At 37.6% G+C, this 15,447-nt stretch overlaps 1 protein-coding gene across 1 annotated transcript; it reads right to left on the reverse strand.

Annotated features, from left to right (window-relative positions):
• Positions 1 to 4,262: 4,262 nt before the first annotated feature.
• LOC100657642 (olfactory receptor 10A2-like) lies at positions 4,263 to 5,390 on the reverse strand. The gene has a single exon (XM_023550899.2). The coding sequence runs from the start codon at positions 5,294 to 5,296 to the stop codon at positions 4,331 to 4,333; it is 966 nt and encodes a 321-aa protein (XP_023406667.2). The 5' UTR covers positions 5,297 to 5,390; the 3' UTR covers positions 4,263 to 4,330.
• Positions 5,391 to 15,447: the final 10,057 nt, after the last annotated feature.

Here is a 15,447-nt window from a genome sequence, read left to right on the forward strand (position 1 = left end):
TGTCAATCTTCTTTTACACATCCCCTTACTCTTGATTCTCATTCGGCTGGTTCAGGAGTATCTCTGGCCTGAACCAGAAGTTTTCAGGCAGGGAGAAGAAAACTCATTAATCATTGCCTGGACCAAGTGGAGAATATTAGTGAAGACTGTAAGTAGTGGATTGGGATGCCGTTGGCTGAAGAGGCTATTGACTTCAGAATAAGATGAGGAGAAAAGTCTGACTGATATTCTCAAAATCCAACCCCTCTGGAATATAAATTGAAGTTGAGGGAGTAAGGTAAAGTCTGTACCTTGTAATAAAATTGCCCCTAGATGATCAGAGTGTCTTCCAAAGACTCTAATGGACCTCTGAACTTCATTTCTTACAGTCCTTATGCGAAGATCATTTATTCTATGCATCTTACTATAACCACGTAACCATATTTGACCTCATTATTGCTTGCTTAGTACCCACCGTAGGCCATGTACATATGTTCTTTGTCCACAAAGTGAATGACTAAATTTATCCACAAGGAGTTTTTAAAATACTCGACCTTCCTTCTCACCCCCCATATACATAGGTTGCAGTTTTCCATTTTGATTGATTTCCATGGTACACTCACCTTGTACTTGGCTCTAGGGAAATGCCCATATTCCCAACACAAGTGATAGTAGTGAGGTGAATCAGTAGATTAAAAGAGAATGGCTATTTATTGTTCCCCTTGTTAGACCTTTCTTGTCTAGTGTTTAATCAACATCCCTGCTCACTAATATGTACCAGGCACTGGGGATTCAGTAATAAATTTAATAAATAACTGTCCCTGGAACCACGGAATATACAATTTAGAAAGGAAGACAAATATCAAAGAACCATGTAAAAATGTGAAAGGACAGCTGTGATGAATGTGTGACTAAAATAACATGATGCAGCTACAAAAATTGCATCTCCATTTCCCCTTTTCTTGGATTTAAATTATGAGCATGAGACTTGAATAATAAGTAAATAAAGTTATTATGAACAGCAATCCCAAAGCCTCAGCCATATCTTTGGATAGCTGAGAGAAAAGTCTTTCAGAGGTTAATTAGTCAGCATGAGATACTTTCTCAGTCCTAGCAATCTCAAAGGGGCCCAATATGAAAGTGGGATATGAAGAAAAAGAACCATCCCCACCCTCATTGTAGTTTGAGCTCATTGTGAAGAAGATGAGAACAGTAAGAGAATATTTATATTCTACTTATGTGTTGGAAACCCTGGTGGTGTAGTGGCTAAGAGCTACAGCTGCTGACTAAAAGGCCGGCAGTTCAAATCCACCAGGCACTCCTTGGAAGCCTTATGGGGCAGTTCTACTCTGTCCTTTAGGGCGACAGGTTTGGCTTTTTTTTTTTTTTTAATGTGTTAGACTCTACTGTTTCTGCTATTTATATCCTTGGGAGATGAGTTTCAATATTCATATGTTTAGTTAAAAATTTTTAGTTAAAATTACTCAGAGAACTATCGAGAAAATTAGATGTATCAGCAACTCACATTGGTGGGTAAACATTGAACTTGGGGAGGTCACCACATGTTGAACTATGTTTTAAGATTTGGGATTTCAACAGTCATTTTTGAAGGTTCTGATTAAAGGATTTGGAGTTTTTCTTGACTCAAGGCTCAGACTTGATGAGGAGCACTTCTGAAGGGAAACCTGCAGCAGACATTGTAGGAGTTCCTCTTCAGTCTTCTTGAGTCACTGATGAGCTTGTCTGCCCTCTCTCAGCCTCTGTAAACTTTGCTTCTAACAGATTGCACCTGAGCCTTTCTAATAACTGCCTCATGCACAGGAGCCCCTTTAGCATAGCAAAAGCCAGAGGTCCCAGGAATTTTACTTCGTCCGTCTTCCCCATCCCACAGACCTCCTATGGGGCAGTTCTGCTGTGTCCTATGGGGTCGCCATGAGTCAGAATGCCTCGAAGGCAACAGGTTTTTTGGTTTTTATATGCATGTATATATATCAGCGCCTAACATCAATAAAACAGCTATGTAACTGATGAGTTTTAAATGGATATTGTGCAGAAAGTATGGAGAATTCCTGTATATCTCCCTCTCCATACACACTGTTTCTCCAATTATTAGCATCTTTCATTGCTGTGGTACATTTGTTAGAATTGATTATCCGATGATGATACATTAGAATTAGCTGAAGTCCATAGTATCCATTAGTTAACTCTTTATGTTATACAGTCCAATGGATTTTGACTAATGCATAATGTCATACGTTCATCATTACAGTATCATACGTAATAGTTTCACTTCCCTAAAATTGTATTGCACTGTACCTATTCATTCCCACCCCCCTCCCACCCTGGCCCCCTGTCAACCACGGATCCTTCACCATCTCTATAGTTTTTACCCTATTTTTAGTATAGAGTTTTGCAGAACATAAGGTGTTCAGGAATGCATATGTCATACGTGCAGTTTTTATTTTCAAAGAGTGACAGGTACATTGGAGAAGATAAACATAAAAATCATACAGAATGGTATGCACATAAGTTATCTATTATTAAATAGATTCCATGGGTAGTACAAATGGTTAATATGCTTGGCTGTTTACCAAAAGTTTGGAGGTTCAAGTCCACCTAGAGGCACTTCAGAAAAAAGGTCTAGCAATCTACTTCTAAAAAATCAGCCACTGAAAACCATGTAGAGCACTGTTCTTTTCTGACACACATGGGCCACCGTGAGTCAGGATTCAACTCAATGGCATCTGGGTATTCTTAAACTTGGAATGGGTGCATATAGGAGAGGGTAGTTTATGTGGCTTGGTGGGTCACAGATGGACCTTGAAAGATGAGATGGATTTGGTAACAATAAAGGTGAAAACAACCTTTCAAGAAGTGAAAATAGCATACCAATATCATCAACTGCTAATTGTCTGAACTGTGAACTCAGAAGTTTGAATGATAGGCACACTTTCTCTGACTTACTCATCTATTCCTTTTTCTTCAAAATTATTTTGTTAAAATTAAAGTTTCATAGCGCTATTATTTTTACCTAGAATATTTTAAAAATTACAAATATTTGATGACAGATGTTATTGATGAGACTGTGGGGAAACAAGGAACTCTGGTAGCACAGCGGTTAAAGCATTTGGCTACTAACCAGTGTCAGCGGTTGGAACTCACCGGCCGCTTTGCAGGAGAAAGATATGGCAATCTGCTTTCTTAAAGATTTACAGCCTTGGAAACCCCATGGTTCTACTCTGTCCTGTAGGATTGTTATGAGTTGAAATCAACTCAACAACAGTGAGTTTTTGGTGGAGAAGCAAGCACCCTCATACATGCTGGTGGGAATGAAAAATAGTACAATCATGCTGGAGAAGAATTGCTAATGTACAGTAAAATATCATACGTTTTTATCTTTTACCCAAGAAACCCAATTGCTAGTTTTCCATCTGTCAGCTACACTGGCAAAAATGTAAAAACATGTATGCATAAAGGTGTTCTTTACAGTGTGATCTGTAAAAGCAAAAAAATAGGTTAAACTATGGTATATCGTAATAAAAAATCATGAAGAACCTTTCTGTTGTTAAAGAAGACTTATATTAGTGCGAGGTGAATCTTTTTAAGGTTCGGAGGAAGAAGTACCATGATTGCAATTTAAAGAATTACTTAAACAAGGCAGGAGAACCTAAAAACGAGATAGAGGGTCCATGGAATCTCAGGTTGTCTTTCTGGAAAAAAATTGATGCAGGAAAGGAAATAATTATTGGGATTATAAAAATGAATGCATGAGGATTTTTGATCCACTTTCCTATATCCACACTAAATATCAATAAGTTTTAAAGAACCTACTTTGCCTCAAGGGCATGAGAACTGAAATATGACAGTGAGTAAAGCTATGCATTGGGAGGAATCATAGATTTTTCTATCAGATGAATGAAGTCAGATTTTCCCAGAGGAAGAGAAAGTGACAAGATGATTTTAATGGATTTTTCTCTTTCATTATGTATGTTCCCAAGTTCAAATTACAAGCAATTTCATACTGTCCACAGTGTATATCATGCAAATGCACATTAGGAAAGTGAACATCTGAAGTAACTTGGCTACAGAAGTGTCCAATACCGATTGCACCGGAAAAAAACTCAATATAAGTTGAGAAGGGACAGGTAGAGGAATTCTGGAAGTAGTAGTGATAGCTCTAAACTACTTCTGTGCTTCGTTCCCTCCACTGAGCCTTCCGATAGCCATTTCAGCAGCTTAATTTCTTCCCAGTGGAGATGTGAAAACAGGGAGAGAGGAATTCCAAACGTAAAACTGATTGTTCCGCAGTAAGTAGAACCTAGCCTTACATTTTTTATGTCTGTGGTATACATTAGCTGAGGCGTCGGACCTTGTGAAAGCTCCAGCTGAGGGCATTTTTCACCTCATTATTTCTCAGGCTATAGATGATGGGGTTCAACATGGAAGTCACAACAGTGTAGGACAATGAGAGGAGCTTCTTGCTGTTAGGGGAATTATTAGACTTAGGTCGAAAATAGGTGAGGCTTAAGGATACACAGAAAAGGGAGACAACAAGGAGGTGGGAAGAGCAGGTAGAAAAGGCTTTTCGCTTTCCTTTTGCTGATGGAATCTTGAGGATGGCAGCAGCTATGTGAGTGTAGGAACACAGGATCAGCATGCAGGGTACCATGACAAACAGAATAGTTCTGATGATGGCATAGATCTCAAACATTGCTGTGTTTGCACAGACCAGCCTCAGCACAGTTGGGCTGTCACAGAAGAAGTGGTTGACCTTGTTGGTGCCGCAGAACGGAAAGCTGAAGAGCCACATGGTCTGCACAATACCTGCTGGAAAACCTGGAAACCAGGAGGCTGCAACCATATTGGCACAGGTCCTTTGGTTCATGATGATTGGGTAGTGCAGAGGGTTGCAGATGGCTACATAGCGGTCATAGGCCATGGTGGCCAGGAGGGCACATTCACCCACCCCAAAGAAGAAGAAGAAGGACATCTGAGTAGCACAGCCAAGGAAGGAGATGGTTGTGTCCTGGGCAAGCAGGGTTCCCAGCATCTTGGGTACAATGACTAGGTTGAAGCCAATCTCCAAGAAGGACAAATTCCTGAGGAAGAAGTACATGGGATTATGCGGCATCGAGTCAGTCAAGGTAACCATAATGATGAAGCTGTTTCCCAACAGAGTGATGAGATAAACGATCAGAAATGTCATGAAGAGTAATGACTGTATTTCAGTAGGTAGGGAAGAGAAGCTCATGAGGATAAACTCACTTACTCTTGTCTTGTTTCCTCTAGTCATAGGTATAGGCATAAGTATAGACATAAGTGCTCAACAGTGAACATGCAAAGATATTCTTGATTGGAAGAGTCAGATTCTGGATTTGTTGTTCAGATTTTGTCTCAGTGTCAAGGTGAGAGAAAAAGTTACAGTCTCAGTTGGAAGAGGAGGGGTATCGTGTTTTCTAAGAATAAAGACACAAGGAAGAATGGCTAGAACCTAATCTCTCAAATGGGTCTTGATCAGCTTATGAAGGAATTGATATTTCTCTATATGATTTTTAAATGTACAGAAAAGCCATACAAAGTCAGAAACATGAGATATTCAATTTCTGAAGGAACTACTAAAGGACAGATTTTGGAAGACAGGGATATTCCCGAAAGTAGCTAAAATTGTAGAAACATGCCCCATTGGTCATGATGTCACTAAACAACAGAGACATGTCAATTTATAAAACCTTCAAAAAAGCAGACCGATGAATTTAGTAATTTTCCTGCTGTATATGAGTTTCTTGCCTGATTGAAATTTGGGAGATGAGAGAAGAGCTAACATGTATTGATGACCACTTACAGGCCACATAGTTTACATATGCTATTGCATGGTTTAGGTCCTCATATCTCAATTGTATAGGTAAGGAAATTGGGCTCAGAGAAGTTAAAGAACAACAATTACAGGGCAGATTATGAACCCAAGCCACATGTGTTGGGTGTCAAAGTCTTTCAGATTTTTACTAAACTATGCTTCATTTTATGCTTCATTGGACTGCTCTGCATTGATATGAGGACTAAGTCAGTAATACATAAGATAATTCTAATTGTGGAGAAACTGGAACCCCAATGTATTGTTGATTGGAAAGTAAAATGGTAGATACACTGTAGAAAATGGTTTGGCGACCCTAAAAAAAGCTGAACTTTAGAACTTCCATGTGATCCAGAAATGCTAATTTTAGGTATAGGCCCAGAAGAAGTGCATACTGCAATGCAAATAGAAACCTGTACACCAAAGTTCATTGCAGCGCTTTTCAAAATGGCCAAAGTGTCCATCAACAGACGGATGGATAAACAGAATGTGTTATATCCATACAATGGAATGTTGCTTACTCATGAGGAGAAATGAAGTCCTGATGCATGCCACAACATGAATGAACATTGAAAACATTTTATTAGTTATTGGTAAGTGGCAGCGAGTTAAATTCGACTCATAGCAACCCTGCGTACAACGGAAGAAAACACTACCAGGTTACACACCATCCTCAAAATCGTTGCTATGTTTGAGACTATTGTTGCAGCCATTATCTCAATCCATCTTGTTGAGGGTCTTCCTCTTTTGAGCTGACTCTCTACTTAACCAAGCATGTTGTCCTTCTCCAGAGACTGGTCCCTCCTGATGACGTTTCTAAAGTATGTGAGATGAAGTCTCACCATTCTCACTTCTAAGGAACATTCTGGAAGTAGTTTTTCCAGGATAGATTTGTTCCTTCTTCTGGAAGTCCATGGTATATTCAATATTGTTCACCAACAGCATAATTCAGAGTATGAATTCTTCTTCTTTCTTTCTTATTCATTGTCCATATTTTGCATGCATATGAAACCCCTTCCCCTTGACCTTGAGTCAATTCCGATTCATAGTGACCCTATAGGAAAGAGTAGAACTGCTCCATAGGGTTTCCAATGAGTGCCTCATGGATTTGAACTGCAGATCTTTTGTTTAACAGCCACAGCTCTTAAGCACTATGCCACCAGGGTTTGTGCATGCATATGAGGTGATTGAAAACACCATGCAGTTCTACTGTGTTCTGTAGGGTCACATGAATATATAGATACCTGTTATGGATTGAATTGTGGCCCCCAAAAATATGTGTATTCTTTTGTCTAGGCCATGATTCCCAGTATTGTGTGATGGTCCACCATTTCGTCATCTGATGTGATTTTCCTATGTATTGTAAATCCTATCACTATGACGCTAGTGAGATTGATTATCAGCAGTTATTTTAATGAGATCTATAGGATTAGATTGGGTCTTAAGCCAATCTCTTTTGAGATATAAAAGAGAGAAGCCAGCAGAGAGACATATGGACCTCATACCAGAAAGAAACAGAAGGCAGGAGAATAATGTGTCTTTTGGACCCAAGGTCCCTGCACTGAAAAGCTCCTCAACCAGAGCCAACAGAGAGAGAAAGCCTTCCCCTGGAGCTGACACTCTGAATTTGGACTTACACCCTACTGCACTGTTAGAGAATAAATTTCTCTTTGTTAAAGCCATCCACTTGTGGTATTTCTGTTATAGCAGCACTAGATGACTAGGACACCAACAGATTAAAAACATGTTACCATTTACAATCACTTAAAAGAAGAAATACATAGGTATAAATCTAACAAAACAAGTACAGGACTTGTAGGCTGAAAACTACACAACAGTCTGAAAGCATACCCCTTGAGATCGGAGACCAGACAAGGATGCCTTTTATCACCACTCTTATTTAACATTGTGCTGGAGGTCCTAGCCAGCACAATTAGGCTAGATAAAGAAATAAAGGGCATCCAGACTGGTAAGGAAGAAGTAAAAGTATCTCTATTTGCAGATGACATGATCTTATACACAGAAAACCCTAAATAATTCTCGAGAAAACTACTGAAACTAATAAACGAGTTCAGCAGACTATCAGTATACAAGATAAACATACAAAAATCAGTTGAATTCCTCCACACCAACAAAAAGAACATCGAAGAGGAAATCACCAAATCAATACCATTTACAGTAGTCCCGAAGAATATAAAATACCTAGAAATAAATCTTGCCAGAGATATAAAAGACCTATACATAGAAAACTACAAAACACTACTGCAAGAAACCAAAAGAAACATCCGTAAGTGGGAAAACATACCTTGCTCTTGGGTAAGAAGACTTAACATTGTAAAAATGTCAATTCTACCAAAAGCCATCTAGAGATACAGTGCAATTCTGATCCAAATTCCAATGACATTTTTTAATGAGATGGAGAAACAAGTCACCAACTTCATATGGAAGGGAAAGAGGCCCTGGATAAGTAAAGCATTACTGAAAAAGAAGAACAAAGTAGGAGGCCTCACTCTACCTGATTTTAGAACCTGTTATACCTCCACTGTAGTCAGAACAGCCTGGTACTGGTACAACAACAGATACATAGACCAATGCAACAGAATTGAGAATCTAGACATAAATCCATCCACATATGAGCACCTGATACTTGATAAAGGCCTAAAGTCAGTTAAATGGGGAAAAGATAGTCTCTAACAAATGGTGCTGGCATAACTGGATATCCATCTGCAAAAAAATGAAACAAGACTCATACCTCGCACCATGCAAAAAAACTAACTCAAAAGGGATCAAAGACCTAAATATAAAATCTAAAACGATAAAGATCATGGAAGAAAAAACAGGGACAATGCTAGAAGCCCTAATACATGGCATAAACAGTGTACAAAACATTACTAACAATGCAGAAGAGAAACCAGATAACTGGTAGCTCCTAAAAATCAAATGCCTCTGCTCATTCAAAGACTTCATCAAAAGAGTCAAAAGATTACCTACAGATTGGGAAAAAGTTTTTAGTATGACATTTCCAATCAGCATCTGATCTCTAAAATCTACATGATACTGCAGAAACTCAACTACAAAAAGACAAAAAACACAATTAAAAAATGGGCAAAAAATATGAACAGACACTTCACTAAAGAAGACATTCAGGTAGCTAACAGATACGCGAGGAAATGCTCATAATCATTAGCCTTTAGAGAAATGCAAATCACTCCAGCAAGGCTGTCATTGATCCAAAAAACACAAAATAATAAATGTTGGAGAGGTTGTAGAGAGACTGGAACACTTACGCACTGCTGGTGGGAATGAAAAATGGTACATCCACTTTGGAAATTGATTTGGCACTTCCTTAAATAGCTAGAAATAGAACTACCCTATGATCCAGCAATCCCACTCCTTGGAATATAGCCTAGAGAAATAAGAGCCTTTACACAAACAGATATATGCACACCCATGTTCATAGAAGCACTGTTTACAATAGCAAAAAGATTGAAGCAACCAAGGTGCCAATGAATGGATGAATGGATAAATTATGGTATATTCATACAATGGAATATCACACATCAATAAAGAACAATGATGAATCCGTGAAACATTTCATAACATGGAGGAATCTGGAAGGCATTATGCTGAGTGAAATTAGTCAGCTGCAAAAGGACAAATATTGTATAAGATTACTATTTTAAGAACTCAATAAATAGTTTAAACAGAGAAAAGAATATTCTTTGATAGTTATGAGAGTGGGGAGGGAGGGAGGGAATGAGAATGGTTTTCACTAATTAGGTAGTAGATGAGAACTATTTTAGGTGAAGGGAAAGGAAGACAACACACAATACAGGAGAGGTCAGCACAACTGGACTAAACCAAAAGCAAAGAAGTTTCCTGAATAAACTGAATGCTTCGAACGCCAACAGGGACAGGGGTTTGGGAACTGTGGTTTCAGGGGACATTTAAGTCAACAGGCATAATAAAATCTATTAAGAAAACATTCTGCATCCCACTTTGGAGAGTGGCTTCTGGGGTCTTAAACGCTAGCAAGCAGCCATCTAAGATGCATCAATTGGTCTCAACCCACCTGGAGCAAAGGAGAATGAAGAACACTAAAGACACAAGGTAATTATGAGCTCAAGAGGCAGAAAGGGCTTCATAAAACAGAGACTACATTTGCCTGAGACCAGAAGAAGTAGATGGTACCTGGCTACAACTGATGACTGTCCTGACAGGGAACACAACAGAGAACCCCTGAGGGAGCAGGAGGGCAGTGGGATGCAGACCCCAAATTCTCGTAAAAAGACCAGACTTAATGGCGTGACTGAGACTAGAAGGACTCCGGAGGTCATGGTCCCCAGACCTTCTATTAGCCCAAGACTGGATCATACCCTAAGCCAACTCTTCAGACAGGGATTGGACTGGACAAAGGGATAGTTAATGATATTGGTGAAGAATAAGCTTCTTGGATCAAGTAGACACATGAGACTATGTTGGCACCTCCTGTCTGAAGGGGAGATGAGACGGCAAAGGGGCTCAGAAACTGGCCAAATGGACAGAAGAAGAAGGGGAGGGAAGGAGTATGCTGTCTCAGTGGGGGAGAGCAATTAGGAGTATACAGCAAGGTGTTTATAAATTTTTGTATAAGATTCCAACTCATTTGTAAACTTTCACTTAACCAAACCAAAACCAAACCCAGTGCTGTCGAGTCGATTCCGACTCATAGCAACCCTATAGGACAGAGTAGAACTGCCCCCTAGAGTTTCCAAGGAGCGCCTGGCGGATTTGAACTGCTGACCTTTGGTTAGCAGCCGTAGCACTTAACCACTACGCCACCAGGGTTTCCAAACTTTCACTTAAAGCACAATAAAAATTAAAAAAAAAACAACAACTATACAACACTGATGAAAGAAATCAAAGACCTGAATAAACTGAGAGACGTTATGTTCATGGATTAAAATGTTCACCATAGTAAAGATGTTAATTCTGCCAAAATAGATATACAAGTTTAAGGCAATTCCTATTACAATCTCAGCAACATTTTTATAGATACAGACAAGATTATTAAAATTTATATGAAAACGCTAAAACCAGAACAGCAAAAAACAATTTTTAAAAGTAATTGTTAGTCGCCGTCGAATCAATACTGACTCATAGCATCCCATGTGTACAGAGTAGAACTCTGTCCGTAGGGTTTTCAAGACTGTGACCTTTTGGAAGCAGATTGCCAGACCTGCTTTCCAAGGTGCCTCTGTGTCAATTTCAATCACTAAACTTTCGGCTGATAGTGGAGTGCTTAACCATTTGCCGATAAAGCGGGAATAATCAATCTACCTAATTTAAAGACTTATTATATAGCTACAGTTACCTTTATCTAATTCACAGATCAATGGAACAGAGTAGAAAACCCAGAAATAGACCCATAAACATATATGCTCAACCGATTTTTTACAAAGTCGCAAAAGCAATTCAGGGGAGGAAAGATAGCTTTTTCAGCAAATGGTGTCGGAGTAAAAAGCTATCCATAGCTAAAAAAATGAACCTTGACCTAACTCTCACACCTTATGCAAAAATTAACTTAAAATGGATAATGGACCTAAATGTCAAACGTAAAATTTCTAGACAAAACAGGAGAAAATCTTTGGAACCTAAGGCTAGATAGACTTGACATCAAAATTGTAATCCATAAAAGGGAAAACTGATAAATTACGCAACTTCAAAATTAAAAACTTTTGTTCTTGAAGAGATATTTTGAAAAAGCCACAGCATGGGATAAAATATTTGTAAACATAGAATTCTCAAAACTCACCAGCAAAACAAAAACAAAAAAGCAACAACAATCCAATTAGAAATGGGCAGCAGACTTGAAGAGATGTTTCCTTTAAATGGTCATGCAGATGGCAAATTAGTACAAGAAAAATTGTTCACCATCATTTGCTATTAGGGAAATGCATATTAAAACCACAATATCAGTACAGTTCTGTGAGAGTGGGCCAAGTAAAGAAAGTAGTGACATCACCTAATCCTGGTGAGGATTCAGCTTGTATTCTAAAGCAGAATTCATTGAAGAAAAGATTTGTTGTTTTCACCATATAAAATTTAAATAAATTTGAATATTAAAAACTCCAAATAGTGAATTAAAAGATAAATTAAAAATGGGGAACATGTCTATAAAATAGAGGACAAGAGATCCTTATGGATTTCTCCAAGTGAAAATTAGGTGAATATGCATTCAATTCACAAAATTAGAAATGGAAGTGGCTAAAAAATATGAAAATATCTATGAAATATATGCAAGTTCAGAGTCATGAGAAAGGAAATACAAAAATTTTAAAAGGAGATTATTTTGTCTTTTATATTTTTATAAAATAATACTTATTTTGAGCAAAAGTGAAAGGACATAAACATTCAAACACAGTGGGTTCAAATAACTGGATTTCACAGTATGCATCCAGTCTCTGGAAGCCCTGGTGGTACAGTGGTTAAGTGCTACAGCTGCTAACCAAAAAGGCCCACAGTTCGAATCCAACCGGCACTCCTCGGAAACTCTATGGGGCAGTTCTACTCTGTCCTGTAGGGTTACTATGAGTCAGAATCGACTCAATGGCAGTGGGCTTGGTTTACTTGGTTTATCCAGTCTCTGAACTAGCAATTCCATATCTACAATTTTACATTATGTGTAATTTTACCTATTGGAATTCTCCTCTCCACTCTATAATAGAATAATTGGAATAAGTGAACAGCAACAACAAAAAGGGACAACCTAGTTGTATAAAATAAAATCTTGGTTAAAGAAATTATGCTATATCCATACTATGGACCGTTATGCAGTCATTTAAAAGTATGTTATGGAAGAATATTAAATTGCATGAGGAAATATTCAATACACTCTGCTGATTTGATAAGGTATGCTACAAAATAGTATGTTCAATGTAAAAACATGTATTTTTAAATGAATCTATCAATGTTTATTTAAATGAATATATTTAAAATAAATCTATTATATATCATCAGAGTAGTGGTGGTGCAGTGGCTGAGAGCTATGGCTGCTAACCAAAGGGTCGGCAGTTTGAATCCTCCAGCCACTCCCTGGAAACCACATGGGGCAGTTCTACTCTGTCCTTTAGGGTCGCTTTGAGTCAGAATCAGTTGGACAGCAACCAGTTTTTCTTTAATTATTGTATATCATTAAATGAATATATCATTGATAGATGAATGCTTCATGTATGAAGCATGCATTTAATTCTTAATATCTTAGTGGCACAATTGGAACTGTTTACATGTAGTCTTTGGGTTTTATATTTTTTACATTACCCACAGTGAAATGCATTACAGTACTTTCATTTAGATGAACAAACACAAATTATTAAGAATAAAATATTTGTAACACAGAACAACCCATAAACAAAAGAGAAAGGTAAATGAGAATCTGGAGAATATATTTTCAGTAATGGCAACAAATAATAATATGTGTCTGTCTACCTCATATATATATAAAGAGCCATATGGATCCTTAGAAAAAATACAGCCTCCCTGAAGGAAAACTGGCGTACACAAATATTTAATTCACACACACACACACACAATTGCCAGTGGCCAATAAGCATATGAACATTACTCTGCTAGTAGTAAAAATAAATAAAAATTAAGGTAACACAGAAAATCAGTTTGGCAGAATAGTATGAAGATCCTTAAATATTTATACATGTTGATTTAAGAACTCTGTCTAATAGAAAAGATGGAGACAATGATTTTATGGGTAAGTTTGTTCAGTGCTCACAGATATAGAGAGAAATTGGAAATAATCAATAGTAGATGGATGAATGGCTTATCTATGAAGCATGCATTTAGGAAAACATCCATGTAATCATTTAATTAACTTTTGAAGACCACTTAATGTCATAGTATAATACCCTATGACATTAAATGAAAAAAATCAAACACAACAGTCCACATGCATGATAAAATTCCAATTTTGTAAATACATGTATATGAAAATGGTATATGCAAAATTTTACAAGTGATCATCTTCAAGAGGTAAAAGAAGATTTATTTTCTTATTTTTATCTTTTGGATTTCCGAATTCTCTACAGTGATCTATTTTTATTATGTAATAGCAATAGAAGTACTAACAATGAAAATGAAGATAATGATGACCACAATAATGATGAGAAGCTGGCAACATTTACTGAGTATGCAATAGAATTATGCTTTGTGCTTTACATTCATTCTCTCATTTTGTTCTCACAGCTGTATGATTTCAGTGCAAGTATTATCCTCACCGTATGTAAGACGAATAAACTGAAATTTAAAACAGATATGTACTTTTGTAATTAAGGAACTTCGTAGTTATTTACATGGAGAGTAAATGGCAGAGCCTGCACTCAAATTCATAATCAGAAAAATTTATAATAAAAATATTTGTTTTCAACAAGGCATATAATAACACACTTTATCCTTTAAGTCTCATGTTTGGTCCCCCACCTTCCATCTAACTTCTTCCTGTCCTTCAGTGCTGAGCTTCTTACCATTTCCTGAGAAAGTGCTTTTCCTGTCTCTGCCTTTGTGCTTCACACCACCTCCGCTTGCACATGCCTTCTCTCCCACCTGGCTGACTTTTTTCTTCTCATTCTCATATCTCGGATCTGCCTCTTGTGTGATATTTCCAGATAGGATTAGTCATCTTTTTTTCTTTCCTGTGTGTTTAAAAAATATTTTAGTTATTCAGGTACTTCAATTATCTATTTACATTTGAATTTCCCAGGCTAATTTGTAATCTCTGTCGGAGCAGGAACTGCCTTACTCATCTTTATAGGAAGAAGCCCAATGCTGGCCCCAAATAAGCTATTTATATATATGTGTTTTGAGATGACAGATTGGATGCATGAATACATGTATTTCATAAAGCTCATCTTTGTGGAGTTTCCATTCACCATTGGTATTATTGCTTTTCTCAGAGTCTGCTCTCTTTTTAGTCACAACTACAGTTTCACTAGAAGCTCCATTTCATGACAGATGTGTAGTGTGTACTTCCGGTGGAGAAAGATTGGGAAGGAGGAGGGAGGAGTGATGAAAGAATCTGCTGTGTTTCCCAGAGAACGTCTGGAAACTGCTGAGGGAAAAAGAGATGGCACCCTGGCCATAGTGTGAGAGACATTGCAGAAGTTGGTGGTCCATGGCCTGCCCATAGGCTCCTTGCCATCCCTTAAAAAGTTCCACAGAAATATCCCTTTGGTAATCATATCACTGACTGTCTACAAGAAGAGGAACCTGGTCTTCTAGGCCTTCTATTTCCACCGAATTGTCCCAAAGATGTAGTGCTCCTACTGTCCCCTGTCCCGTGCACTCCATTGAGGCTAGTCTTCCCTGAGTTATTTAGTGGAAAATCAAAACCTAGAGAAAGATATATATACATATACGTATATAATATATGGGGCGGTTCTACTCTGCCCTATAGAGTCGCTATGAGTCGGAATCGACTCGATGGCAAAGGGTTTGGTTTTGTTTTATATATATATATATATATATATATATATATATATATATATATATATATATATATATATATTTCTACATCCCAATGACTATAAGAGTACATGACATTTAGTACTCAGTAAATATTTGAGAATGAT

This window comes from Loxodonta africana, chromosome 7 (assembly GCF_030014295.1).
Source record: "Loxodonta africana isolate mLoxAfr1 chromosome 7, mLoxAfr1.hap2, whole genome shotgun sequence".
In the NCBI taxonomy this organism is placed as follows: domain Eukaryota; kingdom Metazoa; phylum Chordata; class Mammalia; order Proboscidea; family Elephantidae; genus Loxodonta; species Loxodonta africana.

Excerpts from the sequence above, each read along its gene's own strand:
- LOC100657642 (XM_023550899.2), bottom strand. The coding sequence starts at position 5,296 with ATGTCTATACTTATGCCTATACCTATGACTAGAGGAAACAAGACAAGA.